Source organism: Mauremys reevesii, linkage group 13, assembly GCF_016161935.1.
Source record: "Mauremys reevesii isolate NIE-2019 linkage group 13, ASM1616193v1, whole genome shotgun sequence".
In the NCBI taxonomy this organism is placed as follows: domain Eukaryota; kingdom Metazoa; phylum Chordata; order Testudines; family Geoemydidae; genus Mauremys; species Mauremys reevesii.
The window spans coordinates 16,241,751-16,261,461 of record NC_052635.1 but is presented as its reverse complement, the minus strand read 5'-3'; the positions used below and the strand labels follow the sequence as shown (position 1 = coordinate 16,261,461).

At 39.3% G+C, this 19,711-nt stretch overlaps 3 protein-coding genes across 3 annotated transcripts in view; 1 reads left to right on the top strand and 2 right to left on the bottom strand.

Moving 5' to 3' along the window:
• The window catches only part of LOC120381226 (olfactory receptor 1020-like), a 233,212-nt gene that overhangs the window by 190,365 nt on the left and 23,136 nt on the right, over positions 1–19,711 (bottom strand). The window lies entirely within an intron of this gene.
• On the bottom strand, positions 7,794–8,738 carry LOC120381227 (olfactory receptor 10A4-like). The gene has a single exon (XM_039499381.1). It carries the CDS (start codon positions 8,736–8,738, stop codon positions 7,794–7,796), a length of 945 nt encoding a protein of 314 aa, XP_039355315.1.
• On the top strand, positions 18,541–19,494 carry LOC120380135 (olfactory receptor 6M1-like). The gene has a single exon (XM_039497629.1). The coding sequence runs from the start codon at positions 18,541–18,543 to the stop codon at positions 19,492–19,494; it is 954 nt and encodes a 317-aa protein (XP_039353563.1).

Sequence of the window (19,711 nt, the reverse complement as noted above, 5' to 3'; positions counted from 1 at the left end):
TAAAGCCAACATTCATAACTTCAACTAAAAATGATACAGACATACAGACAGCATAATTATAACCAGCAACCCATAACCTGGTCTTAGACACCTTATAAGACCCCCTTTACCTAAGATTTGGTGCCACTACAGGACCTTGGTTGCAACTCATGTTCTATATGGTCCCAATTTATATCAATAACATCACACCAGCTTTTCTAAATAGTCCTTAACCTGTTCTTTCACCACTGAGGACTGCTCACCTCCTCCCCATACTGTGTTACCGAGTGCAGCAGTCTGGGAGCTGACCTTGTCTGTGAAGACTGAGGCAAAAAAAGATTGAGTACTTCAGCTTTTTCCACATCATCTGTCACTACGTTGCCTCCCCCATTCAGTAAGGATCCCACACTTTCCCTGACCTTCTTGTTGCTAACATACCTGTAGAAACCCTTCTTGTTACTCTTCACATCCCTCGCTAGATGCAACTCCAATTGTGCCTTAGCCTTCCTGATTATACCCCTGCACACTCTAGCAATATTTTCATACTCTTCCCTAGATATCTGTCCAAATTTCCACTTCTTGTAAGCTTCCACTTCTTGTAAGCTTGTAAACTCACTGAAGATTTCACTATTAAGCCAGGCTGGTCGCCTGCCATATTTGCTATTCTTTCTGCACATCAAGATGTCTTTTAATCCAATATTTGCTAGTTTTATGCATCTGAATCTGATAGTTCTAAGCCATCCCGATCCAGCTATACAATAAGGAAGAAGGAAACGAATCAGTAACAATAATAATAATAAATAAAAAGATAATATTTCTCCCAAGTTTAACAAAATATTATACCATCATAGTAGTTTATCTATCCATCTATCTGCCCAGAGAGATATTAACTCAAAAAAGTAATCACATTTTAAAAAAATAGTTGTGATTAATCACAGATTTAATCACACTGTTAAACAATAGAATGCCAATTGAAATTTATTAAATATTTTTGGATGTTTTGTACATTTTCAAATGAATTGATTTCAATTGCAACACAGTGTACAAAGAGTACACTTGTCATTTTATATTATTATTTTGATTACAAATATTTGCACTGTAAAAATGAAGAAAAGAAATAGTATTTTTTAGTTCACCTCATATAAGTACTGTAGTAGAATCTATCGTTAAAGTGAAACTTAAAAATGGTGATTTCTTTGTAAAATAATTGCACTGAAAAACAAACCAATGTAAAACTTTACAGCCTACAAGTCCACCCAGTACTAATTCTTGTTAAGTCAATTGCTAAGACAAAAACGTTTCTTTACATTTACAGGAGATAATGCTGCTTGCTTCTTATTTACAATGTCACTCAAAAGTGAGACAAAGTGTTCGTATGGCATTTTTGTTCACTTTCTTCGTTCTTATTAAAAATTAATTTCCAATGGCACATATGCCACTTCATTCACAATGCATATTATAATCAAATTGACACTATTACCTGGAGAGTCGGTTATCAGGATATTTATCACTAAGTAATATTGTTTGTCATCATTACAATGGAAAAATACTAATTAAAAAAGTAGTAAATAAAATTATAAAGAAAAAAGAAAAAAATATTCCCATTCAATTAATTACTTGGCAAATTAATAATTATTTTCTTTTCGTTAAAGTCACTTAAATAAACTTTAGTTTTCTTTGAAAATAGTCAACCTTACTCTTCTTTCTTATTTATGCCAATTTTGGACTGTTGTGACTTCACTCACTCCACTGGAATTATCCCTGATTTGTACCAGTGTGAAGGAGAGGAGAAGGAGCCCCATTACCTGAAGTGGAGTTCCTCATGATTTACACCAGGGTGAGTGAGAGGAGAATTACCTCTCTAGCACTTCTTTGTCTGCCTGGAGTATATGAAAAAGGTTTTCAAATGATCCAGTATTTATAGACAATACCAAAAAGACTGACCATGTGACTCCACACTCCTGATTTTTCTCATTCTCACTTAAATCTGAATCCAACCTAGTGACTTCAGATAACATTTGATCAGTTTACAGGTAAAGTATGGGGGTTTTTTGGTAGTTGTTTTTGCCCCCTCAGTGTGAGCCTTTCAAATTTATCCTGGGACCTGAAGAGCGGATACCCCAGGACACTCTGTCTGCTGTTCCCACTTCAGAGAATGACTTCACCTAAATCTCCAGCAATTTAGAATTAGTGTCTGCCCTTAGTTGTGCTCACATCCATCCTCAAAACTCCATTGACTTCTACTGAGTTACTTCATATTGATACCAGACAATAACTGGTTTCAGATATCAGAATCTGGCCTTGGTTACTTTGACCAGGTTCTTAAATATATTTAGGTGCCTAATGGGATTTTCAGAACCATTTAGGTGCCTAACATATGTTGAAATTAATGATTTTAGGCACTGAGGTCCTTGTGAAAGTTCCAATTAATGACTTTACAGGAGCCTAAATCCTTTAAACATCCAATTCTATAGCCTTTTTCTACTAACTGGACAGCATGTAGATGTATTCTGAATTCTGCCTCTGGTTCCTCATCATTACTCACACTGAACAGAAAACCACTACATTATTGTTATTCTTGAAATCATGGGGCTCTACTTGCAATTTCTAATGTACTTGAATGAGACTGTCTGAATCATGCTCTCTGTGGGTTTCTGTGCAATATGTCTTATATGTCTAAGTGATTTTCAGTATCATTAAGATAAATATACAGAAGAAGGGCCCAAGACACCTTCATGTACAGTGGTGTTAATGAAGAATAAATCTACTGAAACCCAGGGAGTTACTAGTATAGGTCAGAGGAGAGTTGTGACCAAGAAACATAAGAGAATAAATGTAAGAGAAATGTCAATTCTCATATTGCTCATCTGAGCTCAGTAATTTCTTCACTTACCTCCGAAAGAAGCTGACTCCAAAGGATTCATGTATGGATTCTACATGAGTATATGACCTTTCTTTAATGACCATTGGGACTTCCCTCCTAGTCACCTTTGGGGTTAATTAGCGGAAATGACACACAAACTCACTGAAACAATGTTTACCTTTTCGGATCCCAAGAGCCCATGCAGTGAATCATGTTCATAAGGATTCTGGGGCTAGATCATTAGTTTTTATCAGTTTTTCCTAATAGCTAATCTAAATCTCCTTCGCTGTAGATTAAGCCCTTTACTTCTCCTATCCTGAGTGAACATGGATAACAATTGATCATTGTTCTCTTTATTACCACCCTTAATATATTTGATGACTGTTACAGGAGCGCATCAGTCTTCTTTACTCATGAGTAAATATGACCAGGTTTTTTCACCTCTCCTCCTAGGCCATAAAACTTAAGAACATAAGAACAGCCATATTGGGCCTGACCAAAGGTCCATGTAGCCCAGTTTCCTATCTTCCAGCAGTGGTCAATGCCAGAGGTAATGAACAGAACAGGTAATCCTCAAGTGATCCATTCCCTGTTGCCCATTCCCAGTTTTGGGCAAACAGATCCTAGGGACACCATCCCTACCCATGAAATTATCTAGTCCTTTTTTCAATGCTGTTATAGTCTTGGCCTTCACAACATCTTCTGGCAAAGAGGTCAGGTTTTCCAAACCTTTGTTCATTTTTGTTGCTTTCCTCTGGAGTATCTCCAATTTGTCCACATATTTCTTAAAGTGCAGCACCCCCAAAAAAGTTTTATATCTTACCAAAACTTTACCTTATTACCTTTACAATAAGAGCATTACCTTGTAAATTAATTAGAAAAAATATTTTGAAAAAAAGTTAATGAACAAAATCTGTATGTGTTTTCATTTATTTTTAATTCCATTTTGAATAAATCAAAATGAAAATAACTTGGATTGTAAAAAGTATTTTATTTTTCATTTTTCATCCACCTCTCTTTATTTTACAGTATTATAAGGATGCTATTGGGTGAGAGGGAAGAAGAATGGTTTGTGATGAAATAAGTGGATTTTGGATAATAGGCCTATGTTTCAAAAAATAACTAGTTTTTGCAGGCCCCAAAGGTTGAATGTCCCACTTGAGATGCCGTTGAAAGTCCCTTATTTTCAGTAAGCCCCCACCCCGGCCCTGCATACCCTTTGCAAAACAAGCCTCTTTAAAATGCTAGAATATGGGCACCCAAAACTTGATGCAGCAAAAATTGCTCATTGCTCATCAAATTACTCATTGCTCAAGAAATAAGCTCTAAGATATCTAGCCCAATATTTTGCAGTGTTCTTTATCTTTCTTACTTTCTCTCTCACATGTTAAACAAAGAAACAGAATCTGTCTTTTTTTTTTCCTCTTGTTCATTCTGGTTTGTTTGAATACGTGCTAGCTTCAGTCCTATTCGTATGTTGAATGGTTTTCAGCCCTGAAGGAAAAGGACTACTTCAGATACATAATGTCAGAGTCATAGTGTATAAGGCTAGAAGGGACAACTGGATCATCTAGTCTGATGTGCTACTGGTGGTAGTCCTCCAACACTACCCAGAAACCGCACTCTAAACCCAACAACTCACATTAGACCAAAGTATTACAGCCACCAGGAGATTAGACTATTATGTGCCACAGGCAAAGATAGGAGGCCCATGATTTACCAATCCCTTAGGCCCTGTCAATGGCCGGCAATTAATGTATTCCCTCTGCCTTTCAGGCACAAACTCTTTAATGAGTCAGTGAACAAAGAAATTGTTCTGTTGGATTGTTGATGGGGTTCATTAATGTATTGAGCTTTCTTACCAATGGAAGCTCCAATTTACAAAGCTACTCTAAGAGCTTGGAGGCCCAGTTCCCCATTATTGCCTAATATTCCTTGTACCACACCAAATTAATGTAAGAGCAATTTTCCCATGTTGTTTTCTATCATTGTTGGGTGGAAGTTAGCATCTAAATTTGCTCCAAGTAGGTCTAAGCTCCATTGATATCCATAGGGCAGACCCCCAGATGATGTAAATCAGCAATAACTCCATTGATACCCATGGCCCACACCCCAGTTTGTGTAAATCAGCCAGAGATCCATTGATATCCATAGGGCAGATCCCCCAGATGGTGTCTAAATGGAAGCCATTGTCTCTAGAGCCCCATCTGGTTGCCAACGAGTTCTGAGATCCAAAGATGCTATTTTTTCACTAATTGAAGTTCCAGCCCTCGCTGACTTTCCAAGACAATATAGTGAATCAGCACCTTACCTTGGGTTTGGTTTCAGATGTTACTGAATGGGGTTGTGGGCACTCCATCATGCAGCAGGTTCAGCCTTTTACATTATTCAGAATTCCTGAGAATAGATTATCATATTTTTCTAAAGGACTGTGTGCCTAATTTTTCTTTTCTGTCTGTCTGTCCAACTGAGAGAGACCAAGGTGGGTGAGGTAATATCTTTTATTGGACCAGCTTCTCTTGGTGGAAGGGACATGCTCTCTAGCTTCACAGAGCTTGGTGAGGTTCAATATGTGGAGCAAGAAGAAATTATGTGGCTACTCACTTTTACTGAACTATGTCATAAGAGAGAATAAGGGTCATTAGAAAGCAGGGCTCTCTGCATTATTTATAATTGATGGAATTTATTGAAGAAAGTCTCCTGGACACTTTCTGGACAGGCAACAAATCTATCTATCTATCTATCTATCTATCTATCTATCTATCTATCTATCTATCTATATATCTCCATCCACCATCCCCTATAAGTAAATGCACCAGTACAAAACTAGATATGCAATATATTTACAAATAAATACTAGATAAATAAATATCATTCCCATTTTAATGTAAGGTGAGTTGTACTGATTAAAATCACATTTACATCTTTAATCTCCATTGGAAGAGTTCCAGTCACTCAGATTCTCTTAAGTCCAGCTGGAAAAAGAAGAGTTGCGTGATATACACTTATGTCCAAGTGAAGTGGGAATTACTTTCCTATGTCTGGTGGTGCAGTTGTCAGGATGATACCAGTTGGAATCCTGAGTTATGAAATATAAGGACATTTGCATTTATTCTGAAATAAAGTCCTAACAGCATCTCAAGCTGGCTATCATGAACTACCTGGGTTTCCATTAGCACAGCAGAAAAGCTATATCTTGAAAAAAGGTCCTTGTTCAAATGCCCTTAAATGCTACATATTTTCCAGTTATATTTTAAATGCTGGGGAGTGAGGAGTTGGAGTAGTCACTTGCTGTGGGGGTTGCATATAGGGATGCAAAAGGTTGGAAATGATGATTTAAGGCTAAGGTAAAGATATAATAAGGACCAGGTGGAAGAAGAAGAAATGAGAATCAGCTTATCTGAGTTTAAATCTGTGTTTCTATGTGGTAGTGAATTTCCCTTTGTAACAGTTTTACTGGAAAAAATAAGGTAATTTAGGATAAATGTCCTTCCTTTTAATTACTCTCCATATGAGGCGTGACTTTTTTCTCAGTCATACCCATGTGAACGAAGCATTGCTTTACTAAATTAATGGAGTGACAGTGGTATAAAGTAGTATCGGGATTAGAATCTTTATGTTGACTTTAATCATCACTAATTGTTCGGGATCTAAGAGTGACAGTCCCAAATCACCTCATGCACCTTGAATTCTATGTCAGATCTGAATGGTCAAAACCTCAGAAGAAACAAGCACTACATTGATTTGGTGTCACTAATAGGGATTGTTCTTCCTTGGCTTATTCCAAAGTCAAAATAAGTCAATTAAATGACCCCCTTGAGCTTTGGGTCAGGCCCCTTCTACGATTGGAATAACTGTCTCTAGAAGCGGCTGTCCATTCTATCAGATATTTGTTTCTGTTAAATATTCCCATGAGGCGCCTTGGCAGCATTTCCAAATATTTTAATTTGTTAATTATTATCTGAAATTTTATATCTTCAGTTTTTTTACTTCAAAAAAAGAACATTCTAGTGAAGAGATGAGAAGAAGAGAGTCAAAGCAAAAATGAACAGAACAAAATTATACTCTCAGTATTTTACTGAACATAAACCAGTCTGCAGGATTCATTAAAATACATCAGAGTTACAGGTAAAAATAACCTTAATCATCATGAGACAAACCCAACTCAAAAACAATGCAAGTGAACACACAGATTTAGAGTACTTAGAATAACGATTAAACAGATTAGTCTTCTCAGACTTAATTACAGCAGACCTAGTATTCCACTTTGGTAAAATTTGCTGGTGAAGAGAAAGTCTTAAAGGCAAGAGGCTTAGCAAACAAAATAAACACACATCAAAAGGAATAAAACAAAATAATATTCTTGGACTGTTAATGAACTTAAACCACGTACAGTTTGCAGGATTCATTCAAGCCCATCAGAACTTCAGGTAGCAATCACCCCTCCTGAATCAAAAGGTGATTCTCTTCTGCCCTACACTAGTTACAGAAAAGATGAATTTATTTTGGGAGGTGCCAGTTCTGATTTTTACCAGTATGACAGAGAAGGGATTTGGTCTGTTGACTCCATGGCAGTTACTGCTGATTTATACTTGGGTAAGTAAGGGCAGGTCTACACTAAGGGCAGGGGTCGAACTAGGGTATGCAAGTTCAGCTACGTGAATAGCGTAGCTGAACTCGAAGTACCCTAGTTCGAACTACTTACCCGTCCGGACACCGTGGGATCGAAGTCCGCGGCTCCAAGGTCGACTCCGCCACCGCCGTTTGCAGTGGTGGAGTACCGGAGTCGACCGGAGCGCGCGGGGAGTTCAAACTATTGTGTCTAGATTAGAGGCGATAGTTCGAACTCCGAGAAGTCGAACTCACCGCGTCGACCCGGCAGGTAAGTGTAGACTAGCCCTTAGAGGAGAACCAGCCCCATGAACTGAATAGAGTTCTAGGCCTGAAGAAATTACATTTTCTCTGAAAATAATTTCCTGCCCAATGTTCTCCCCAAGGCGCTTTTCACCTCTTTGTTCCTCAGGCTGTAAATGATGGGGTTTAACATGGGGGTGATCACCGTGTAGGAGAGAGAGATGAGCTTCTTGGTGTCTGGGGAGTAGCTGGATTTGGGTCGGAAGTAGGTTGAACTGGCCGTGCCATAGAAGAGAGTCACCACCACCAGGTGAGAGGAGCAGGTGGAGAAGGCTTTGTGTCTGCCCTCTTCTGAGGGCATCCTAAGGATGGTGGTGATGATCCGCACATAGGAGACCAGGATCAGCAGGAATGGAAACATGATGAAAAGCACAGTTGCTGTGAGGGCCTCGATTTCGAAGAGGGAGGTGTCGGCACAGGACAACTCCAGCACAGGGGGGCTGTCACAGAAGAAGTGGTTGACATGATTTGGCCCACAGAATGGCAGACTGAATATCCATATCGTCTGCACAGTGGCCACTGGAAATCCAGAGAACCATGAGGCACCAGCCAACTGGAAACAAGCCCTTTGAGTCATAATGTCCGGGTAGTGCAGCGGGTTGCATATGGCCACATAGCGGTCGTAGGCCATGGCGGCCAAAAGGCAGCACTCAGCTGCCCCAAAGAAGAAGAAGAAATACATTTGAGTTGCACATCCGGCAAAGGAGATGGCTTTATTTTCCATCAGGAGATTGACCAGCATCTTCGGGACAATGACCAAGTTGAAGCAGATCTCTAATGAGGCCAAATTCCGTAGGAAGAAGTACATGGGGTTATTGAGAGCAGGGTCAAATGATGTGACTAGGATAATGAGCACGTTTCCTGTAAGGGTTATGGTATAAATACCAAGGAAAATGAGGAACAGCGGAACCTGCAGGTTCGGATGATTGGAAAACCCCACAAGGATGAATTCTGTGACAGTAGTGTGATTCATTATTCTCATGATGTTTCTTCAATGTGTTTCACCTGGAAGAAAGTTTTATAAAATGGTCTTGGTGAAGAGTTTGTATGATCATTTTTGTCCATCATCTACCTAATTATATGGGGATATATATTGTTAATTGACTGTAGATAGATAGATATTGATAGTAATATATCAAAATCTATATATCAGTGTTTGACTCTTTCTCTCTCAGATAATCTTATTTTTCTGTCTAGAACAAAGACAGAGAGACATGTATCTGAATAGATCTATCTATTCAGCATCATCTCTCTATATATATCACTATTTGTTTCTCCGTTGCTCAGGAGTTAGATAGTAATTCATCTCTCTCTCTCTCTGTCCCAGCTTCCCAAGCACAAGATCTGAAACTCTGTAGATGGCCACTAACATTATTCACATTTTTATTCTATTAAGTAAAGATTAATACTTTCGTGAATCATATTTTATGCTATTTCACAAGCTCTAATCTGTAGGGGTTGGCGGTCTGGGAGAATCCATAATTTTCTTTATCTCCTCATAGCATATCCTCTTTCACGTTGCCTACTTGGGGGGCCAGCCGTACAATGTTCCTTTTATTGATATGTTGGGGATGAAGTATAGGGAAGAACAGTCATTGAATCTTCAGTGGCAGATAGTATGTGATGGGAATGTTCAGCAAAATAATTCAATTTGGAGAAGAGTGGTGTGGAGTGAAATCAGATGGCTTTACCGACTGAATATGTAGTAAGCTGTTCTTCCTAGGATGGATGGATGGATGGATAGATAGATAGATAGATAGATAGATAGATAGATATGAAAAAGGTTTTCAAATGGTCCGGTATTTATAGCTATTATGAAATAGCTATTAAAAAATCATCCCCTGTGTAGAATTCTTCTTTTGCCTCTTTTGCCTAATACAAAGTCCTTAGCTGTTATTAAGCTTTGGATCAAACTCTGTTTGTTCATATGATATCTTCATTCTAACTTAAAACTAATTATCAATGGCACATATGCCATTTTGTTCACAATGTGTTTTTCAGTATAATAGATATTATTACCTGGAGAATCGATTGTCGCTATATTTATGCCCAAGTAGCATTGTTTCTCATGGTAACCATATAAGAGTAATAAAAAAAATAATTAAAATTAAATAAAATTATAACTAAAAAGAAAAATTAATCAAATGGGAAATTAATATTTATTTTCTTTTGTGCCAAAATAACTACTTATTTAATTGAAAATAGTCAACCTTACTATCCCCTCATTTATATCAGTTTTAAACTGTTGTGACTTCAGTCACTCCAGTGGAGTTATCCGTGATTTCCACCAGTTTGAAAGAGTAGAGAATGAGCCCCGTTACCTGAAGTAATGTTCCTCCTGATTTACACCAGGATGAGCAAGAGGAGAATTACATCTCCATCACTTGTTTGCCAGCCTGGACTATATGGAAAATCTTTTCAAAGGATCCAATATTTATAGAGATAATACCAGAAAGACTGACTATCTGAGTCCACACTCTTGATTTTTCTCATTCTCACTGAAATCTGAATCCAACCTAATGACTTCAGATAACATCTGATCAGTTTACAGGTAAAGTATGGGTTTTTTTGGTAGTTATTTTTGCCCCCTCAGTGTGAGCCTTTCAAATTTATCCTGGGACCTGAAGAGCGGATACCCCAGGACACTCTGTCTGCTGTTCCCAATTCAGAGAATGGCTTAACCTAAATCTCTGGCAATTTAGAATTAGTGTCTGCCCTTAGTTGTGCTCACATCAATCCTCAAAACTCCATTGACTTCTACTGAGCTACTCCATATTGATACCACACAATAACTGATACCAGAATCTGGCCTTAGGGAGTTACTTTGGATGAAGTTCTTAAATATATTTAGATGCCTAGCGAAATTTTCAAAACTGTCTCGGAGCTGAAATTAATGATTTTTGGTACCCAGATGCTTTTGAAAATTCTACTAAGTATCTTTACAGGTGCCTAAATACCTTCAAAATCTGATTCATTAGCCTTTATTTCTTATCTGAACAGAACGTAGCTGTATTCTGAATTCTGTCTCTGATTCTTCCCCATTCCTCACACTGAATAGAAATTCACTCCATAAGTATTCTACTTGAAATCTTAGGGTCTACTTGCAATTTCAACTGTACTTGAGTAAGACTGTCTAAATCAGACTGTCTGTGGGTTTCTATGCAATATGTCTTATATGTCTGAGTGATTTTCAGTGGCATGAAGAGAAATATGCAGACGTGCCTAGATACATCTCATTTACTCCACTGAAGCCCAAAGAGCTAGTATAGGCCAGAGAAAAGTTGTGACCAAGAAGCATAAGAGAATAAAAGGTATAAAAGAAATAATAATGCTCATGTTGGTCCTCTGAGTGAAATAAATTCTTCACCTACCTTGGAAAGAAGCTGACTCCAAAGGATTCATGGTTGGATTCTACACAACTATATGAACATCCTTTAATGACCATTGGGATTTGGTCTCTTAGCCACCTCTGGGATTTATGAATGGAAATTACACAAAACCTCATTTCAATGATGTTTACATTTTGGGATCCTGAGAGTCCGTGCAGTAAATCATGGCCCTATGGATTCTAGGGCTAGATCACCAGTTTTCATCAGTTTTTCCTAATATCTAACCTCAATCTCCTTTGCTTCAGGTTAAGCCCATTTAGTCTTTTCCTAACTTTAATGGACATGGAGAACAGTTGATCATCATTTTCTTTATTACAACCCTTAACATATTTGAAGACTGTTACCATATTCTCTTCTCATGACTACATATGCTCAGGTTTTTTACCCTTTCTTCCTGTGTCAGTTTTTCTAATCTTTTGATCATTTTTGTTGCTTTCCTCTGAACTCTCTCCAATTTGTCTACATCTTTCTTAAAATGTGGCACCCAAAACTGAACACAATACTCCGCTGATGCCTCATGACTGTTGAGTAGAAAGCTGACATTATTTCTAGAATTGTTGGAATATTTTCAACAAAATATTTATGGACCTTACTGATGTGTCTCTTTTTCTTTGTCATGATATGTACCATGTTATTTTATATCAAATCTTAATAAAAATAGTGTAAACCTTACCAAAATCTTACCACATTTACATTTACAAAACAGCATTAGCTGTAAATTAATTTTTTTGAAAAAATGTTTTGAATAAACAGTTAATGTTTTTTTTTATTTTTAATTCCATTTGGAATCATTCAAAATGAAAATAATGTGGATTGTTAAAAGTGTTTTAATTTTTATTTTTAATCCACCTCTAATTTTTTCACAATATTGTAAGGATCCTATTGGAGTGATGGGGAAGAAAATGGTTTGGTGATAAAAGAAGTGGATTTGGGGAAAAAAGGCCTACGTTTCCAAAAATAACCAGGTTTTTTGCTCGTACACCATATGGAATAAATTGGATTGTTGTGTTCTCTTAATTAAAATGGCAGAAAATTTGAGTACTTCACCTCCTGGAGGTCTTGCTCCAAAGGCAAATGTCCCATTGACTTCAACATCACCAGATAAGGGCTTTAAAGGGTAAATCTCAAATCACTGAAGAGTGAGAGCTGGTGCATTTGATAAGACTTCTTGTTTCTTTAACTCAACCCATTTTCACTTACCTCTTCAATGAATAGTGTGTTCTGACTACCTTCAAAGGAACTGTCTGTTGACTTAGTAAGAGAATTGGAATGTTTTGTGGAGTCCTCCTGGACATGGTCCCTGGAACATCTTAATATTGAGACTACTGGAACAAATGATTAATGCACTGTTCTTTTAGGAACATAAAACCACACAGAGATTTAGGCCTTGATTTCAGTGAGGCTATTAAACCTGTGCTTAATTTTAAGTGTGTCCATACTTGAAGATTACTGAACAAATCCTATGGTTAAAGTCAGACATATGCATAAGTACATTGCTGAATTGGGCCCTTAATAAACTTTTGCTCATCTCCTGGGAAGTTCTCTGGCCTGTGTTGTATAGGAGGTCAGACTAGATGATCACAACATTCCCTTCTGGCCTGGGAATCTACTAATCTATTCTTCCTCATCTACCTTGGTTGAATGTGCAGGAACTTTAATCCCTAATATTTTTTCCACACTATGAAATAAAATTTTAGAGCATGATTCTCATTTGCACTAAGGTCCCTTAATGCTAACACTTAGTTCTTACATAACATTTTTCGTCGGTAGATCTCAATAAGCTTTACTGATACTTTAAGACTGATGTGATACTGGAAGGGGGCCTACAGTTACATTTACAAGCACTTTAAGGTTCCTTAAACCTGCCGGAGAATTGGAAAAGGTGGCTCAGTGTAAATTAGTATCAGGCCCTAAGTGCCTAAGAGATAAGAGCTTTATGAATATGTCTACATTGCAAGTAAAAACCTGCAGCTGACCCATGCCATCTGACTCAGGCTCACAGGACTCGGGCTGTGGGGCTGTTTAATTGCAGTGTATACTTCTGAACTGAAGTTGGAGCCCAGGCTCTGAGACCCTGCAAGGTGGGAGCATTCCAGAACTCGGGTTGCAGCCCAAGACAGAATATCTACACCACCATGAAACAGCCCCATAGCTGGAGCCCCACGAGCCCAAGTCAGCTGGCATAGGTCAGCCTCGGGTGACTCATTGCAGTGTAGACATAAAGTATGTGTGTTTTACCCTCTGTACTGTGTCTCAGGGAACTCTTAACTGCATTTTCATATTGCACATGTGCAGTGTCGTGGGCCTTATTCTTTTTCATCTTGTATGGTCATTTAGATCTGTGCAAAGGGAGTGCGAAGTGGGACTAACAACAGTAGAGTCAGACTCTTAAACTGGGCTGAATACAGGTATTTAATGATTATCCAGACTGTACTTTTCTTTCATTTTGATGACCCTTTAGGTTAACAGATGTGTCCCTTTAAGGTGAAATCTTTGGTTTTGTCAATGGGGCAGTAATATAGTCTAATTGTTAGGATTCTGAATTGGTAGCTTGGATATCTAATTTTAGTCCCAGTGCTAACACTGCCTTTCTGTGTAACTTAGTGGAGTTACTTCAGATCCTTTGGAATACTACTCAAACGAGTCTTCGATGACAGGCATCTGCAAACAGGCACCAAGATCTTGGTTTACAAGGAAGTTGTCATCCCCCCCCTTTTCTATGGCTGTGAGACCTGGGTAATCTACAGATGACATCTCAAGTGGATGGAGTAGTTCCAGCAGTGCTGTCTTAGGAGGACTCTCAGGATCAGCCGGGAAGACTGACACACTAACATCAGCATTCCTGTGCAGCCAACATCACCAGTATAGAAACACAGGTCATGAAACACCAACTCCACTGGGCCGGCCACTGTGTATGTATGCCTGACACTTGCCTCCCGAAGCAAGTACTCTTCTCTCAGTTAAATCAGAGAAGAAGCAAGTACTTCTCTCTCAGTTAAGTCAGAGAAGGGCTTGCGGAGGGCAGTGAAAGCACTTCAAAGTCATACTGAAATTACACCTTAAAAATGGAGGCATCAACCCAACAAACTGGGAGGATTTGGCGTGGAACAGAACACAGTGGTGCCACACCATATACCAAACTACCACTCACTTTGAGGAGAACAGATGTGTTCATGAGACAGAGAAGTAACAAAGGAGGAAAGAAGGGGCACAATACTCCAGCCAATAACTATGTCTCCTCCAAGATCACACCTGTCACTTCTGTGGGAAAATCTGTAGGGCACGAATTGGGCTCCTCAGCCACTTAAAAACTTACCAATGGCAGACATCATCCTTGCACTGAGTGATAGCTGAAGACTGCCATGCAAGTAGGGGTGGGCCCATGGCACTGATCCCCTCATGTGGTGTGCTTGTGTAACACTGATAGACCCTGGTTGTCAATGGGCAGGATAGAACCTGGGACCTCTGAAATTTAGTGCATGAGCCTCTATTGCATGAGCTAAAAGCCACAAGGCTCTTAGCTAAGTCTGTAGCAGACTTAGCAATCTCTAGGTGATCCAGGTGCCACTAGACGGTGACAGAGCACAACACCCAACAGGCATGGATTACACTAGAGGCTCCAGATTGCATGAAAAATGGGTGAATGCTGGTACAATACCTGCACTTCACCATGGATAGCATCTTCTGGACCAAGAACAAACATACCCCTCCTTTGGATGTTCTTTAGATTTAAACCTAGGTCTTGTGGTGACTGGTGTCTTGAAAACACCTAGATAAACACAGAGAACCTGAACCTCGGCTTGTGTGGTTGGAGTCAGTATGCTGGGAAGAGATCCAGTTTGGGGGATCAGGGTTTACCAATGCCACCTGGTCATATTTGTCATTTAGGCAGAGGAAGGACAGTTGGGTTTGGCTGGGTCCTGTATTTTGGCTGAGCAAAGTCTGAATACATATTGAGCAATGGCTCCTTGTATCTCTGGAGAAAGCAAAGTACTTCCAGGTCTAATAACATAGAACAGAAAAGCAAAGGTATTGCAGTTACAGCAACTCCACCAAAGACATGAGAGATCCCACGCCCATCCCTCCTACTTTCCATTAATCTCATATACTCTGCTGCCACTTAGTGGTGTTGTATTGTCTTTGAAAGGAGAAGCAGGCTGAATTGGGTGCAAGGAAAGATACCAAATTGCTGTCATCCCATAGAGACTCACTCTGTCCTCCATGGCAGCTACCATTCCTGCAAGATGCATTAGAAACCTGGGGCCAGAGCCTCAGCTGGTGGTAATCAGTTTAGATTAATTGAGTTCAATGGCTGTGCCAGTTTACACCAGTTGAAGATCTGTTCTCTGGCCTCCATTACATCAACAGTGCAACTGATGAGATGTTTATGGCCATGTTCTATAAGATAGATAAGTATATCTCCATATTATATGGAATCTATCTCATAGAGTTGGAAGGGAGTTTGAAAGGTCATCAAGTCCAGTCCCCTGCCTTCACAGCAGAATTAAGTACCGTCCCTGACAGATTTTTGCCCCAGGTCCCTAAATGACTCCCTTAAAGCTTGAATTCACAACCCTGGGTTTAGTAGGCCAATGCTCAAACCACTGAACTATCTAATAAGACTAATAAGACAGGAAAGAAAAGAGAACTGGGAACTATGGGGAAAATACAGGTCTGTCGCATCTTAAGCGCATTTAACATGCACAATTTCAGCTTTATGCGATAGGCAAAAGTCAAAACAAAGAGAAAAATAACAATTTAAATGCTGTTTCTGAAGTGCAGGTGATTCTGCCCGCCATTCAACTCAATGTAATTTTGACTATACACGGTTTTCGCTTTACACGCTAACTGCGGAACGGAACCCCTGCATAAGATGAGACTCGCCTGTAGTCTTAAAAGTGTTTGTATAAATGACAGCAGTGGATGAGTCCTATGAAAAGAGTACTATAACTCATGTGAAAGGTGTGGTATAATGAGATAAGATAGCCACCCAGAGAAAAGGATAGGAAAGGATCAGCTAATGGACACTAGAGGTAGAAGATGATGAGGTGTGGAGAAGGGGTAGCTATATTGCATAACAACTGTGAGCCAGATTTTGAAATCAATGGGAGTTAGTCACCTGGGAACAGATGTTAAAGGTACTTAGGGACCTTATGGAACTTTCAGAAGTATCTAGGCACCTAACTCCCATTGATTTAAATGGGCATTGGCTCCTGTGTGCTTTTCGAAATCATAATAGGCTCTTAAAATCCTTTAAAAATCTGTCCCTGACTGCCTATCTGTTCAACTATGTGGAAAGATAGAGTGTGGGATTTTCAAAGCTATTTAGGACAGGGGGAGGTCGATTTCCTATTATTTCTATTTCATTTGTCAGGGTAGGAAGTTAGTAAAAATCCCATCAGGGAGCAGATTTAAAATAGTCCAATTGAGTTTGAGCTCAACAAGGCAAACACGTTAATAAATCCCTTTGAAATTATAATCCACAAAACTATAAAAGGCATTATACAGTGGGTGACTGGGAAGTGAGAGGAGATTGGGAGACACTGAGAAATAGCCTGTGCCTTTCTGGTCTCAAACCAAAGAAAAATAAATGGTATTAATGAGTTTATCTCGTTACTGATAGGACAATGTCCTAAAAGACCCAAAGGATATGAGAGTGCGCAGCCACTCAAAAGATATGTATCTTGATAGATAGATAGATAGATAGATAGATAGATAGATAGATAGATAGATGCTAACAGAAGGTTTCATGTCAGAAGAAATATCATACAAACTTCTATATCAGGTAACATTTTCATTCTTTTTGTTAGTGTAAATTGATTGTTTTTCACCTGTTTTCAATCTGCACTCAAGAAGTCAAGCAAGAGAAAATTAGGAATGGATTTATTGTATATCCAATGACAATGATTCAGTGACACGTGGTTCACCATCACACAAAGGTGATTTGTCAAGACAAGAGTTGTGTTCCTTTTAACAACAATTAACCTAGATGAACATGCACAGTTGTAAATGTCTAGACACTCACAAACGTTTGGGCTAGGACATCATTGGTGCCTTGTAACAAACATTTTTGTGGGGTAGCTAGACTGATTGGTGATCACTTGACATGAGTTAAAAGATCCTGCTCTCATTAATGTTGACTTCTGATTTATATCAGTGCAATAATCAACCCCATTCACTTTAATTTACACCTGGGTGAGTTGATAATCAGACCCATTGCATTTAATAGTTAATCATGCTTTGCAATGGTACAAGTGAGATAAGAAACAGACACTAACGTCTTCAAGGCTAAGAGGAGGGCAGGCTGAAAATTTTCCACCAAAACTGCTTTTTTTATGTAAAGTTGGATTTTCAATTAAACTTTTTCTCTCCCACAAAAAATGACCAATTTCAATTTCTTTGTCCAAAAAACAAACCTGTGAAAGTGGAAAAGCTTTTGATTTTTCAGCCATTTGTGGTCCAAAACTGAAGAAATCTGATTTGGAAGTGCCACCATGGTGCTTCATGGGAGTTGTATTGCTGTGTCTTGTGTGCCCATTCTGCTTCATGCAAGGCATTCCTCAGCCAAGGAGTCAGTAGCACAGCCAGGAATGCAACAGATATGTATGCCTTTCACTGCTCAGAAAGGATAGCCCAGTGCTCAATCATTGGATATATGTGTTCAATTCCTGGCTCTCCCAATATCGAAAATAATTCTCAGCAATTCCCCATCTGCCTTTCTGTAACTGATTTACATCTCTACAAAACATTACAGGCCATCCCCCTATCTGGAGTAAGGTTACATATCCTGGTTATGCCAGCTGAGAAGCTAGCCCGATTGTTCTGATCTGATAGTGTTTTACAAAGGTGTAAATGATGACACAAGGTGTAACACTGCTGATCTCTCTACGCCGCAGTTTCTGATTTATGTTGGTGGTGTGAGGATAAAGGAATTAGGGTTTGTGAAGCACTCATTACACTGTTGGTTTCATGTAAGTACCTAGGTAGACAGAACCACTAGATCATATTGGCATCACAAGCAGTAAAGCACTTCTGAGCTTTCCAATGTGTTCGTAAGATTATGGAAATGTTGGAATGAAAAGGTTTAAGAGCAGGTGAGATAGTAGAAAAATTGGGGGCATCTTTTATGGCTAAAGATTAAAAGTCCAGTTGGACAGCTGCTTCACAGGTGATTGGGGGTAGTATGTTGGGAAGAGAACTGAGTTTGGGGGGTCAGGGATTATCTGATTACTAACTAGTGATGGTTGCTTTTAGTATAATTGGTAGAAATCTGTAACCTTGGAGCTAAAGGGCCAGGATTCTAATCCTACTCTCTGCAGTGTGTGTGTTATTGTGTCTGTGTTCCACAGTACATTAATTTTTTACAACACAATATTGTTTTTCTCTAGACAACAAATGGCTGGGCTAGAGAAGGTGAACCAAACCACTATCACAGAATTTCTGTTGGTTGGATTTGAGACCCGTCCCGAGCTGCAGATAACCCTCTTTGTGATGTTCTTCACTATCTACCTGTCAACCGTTGCTGGGAACATTCTCCTCATTCTCACAGTTTGGACTGACCATCATCTCCACACTCCCATGTACTTCTTCCTCAGCAACTTGTCCTTCCTGGAAACCGGCTATGTTTCCAATGTCATCCCCAGGCTGCTGGTGAGTTTTCTGACGCAGGACAAGACCATCTCTCTGCCAGGTTGTTGCATCCAGTTGTATGTTTTTAGCTTCCTGGGCACTACTGAATGTTTTCTCCTGACTGGGATGTCCTATGACCGGTACTTGGCAATATGCAGACCGTTACATTATGTAACTCTGATGAGCCCCAGGACTTGCCTTCTTTTGGCAGTTGCTTCTTGGACATGTGGATTTGTGGCTCCTTCCTTCACAGTAATTACGACGTCTAAGCTGGCATTTTGCAGCCAGGGTGAAATTAACCACTTCTTTTGTGATTTAACAGCAGTGTTGAGACTTTCCTGTGAAGACACCAGCATCGTTAAGGTAACATCCCTGATCTTAGCTTCCATCATTACCCTGGTCCCATTTGTCCTGACCATTACATCCTACATCTATGTCATCCTAACCATCCTCGGAATCCCATCCACTGCTGGGAGGAAAAAGGCCTTTTCCACTTGTTCCTCTCACCTCATTGTTGTATCAACTTTCTATGGGGCTCTGATCATCATGTATGTGGTGCCCTCAGGAAACCAGTCTCTGGATTTCAACAAGGTGTTCTCCCTGCTCTACACAGTGGTGACTCCCATGTTCAACCCCATTGTCTACAGCCTGAGGAACAAAGAGGTGAGAGATGCCTTGGGAAGAGTAATCCATAAAATGTTGCTTTCTCCCTTGATGTAGCAAAGTTCTATGCCCGCATTTTCAAGTGAAATCACAAGGGAAGAAAATTCAGCAGAGAAATTCTAATGTCAAACACTCCAACAACAACATCCTAGGTTCTTGAATGCCAATGATTCTGTTTCACCAATGGTTTTATAATTCAAAGGTTACCTGAAAAGTGTGCAAGTGTGTGGATGTGGGTGGGTATGAAAGAAAAAGAGAGATGATGAGCTATTTT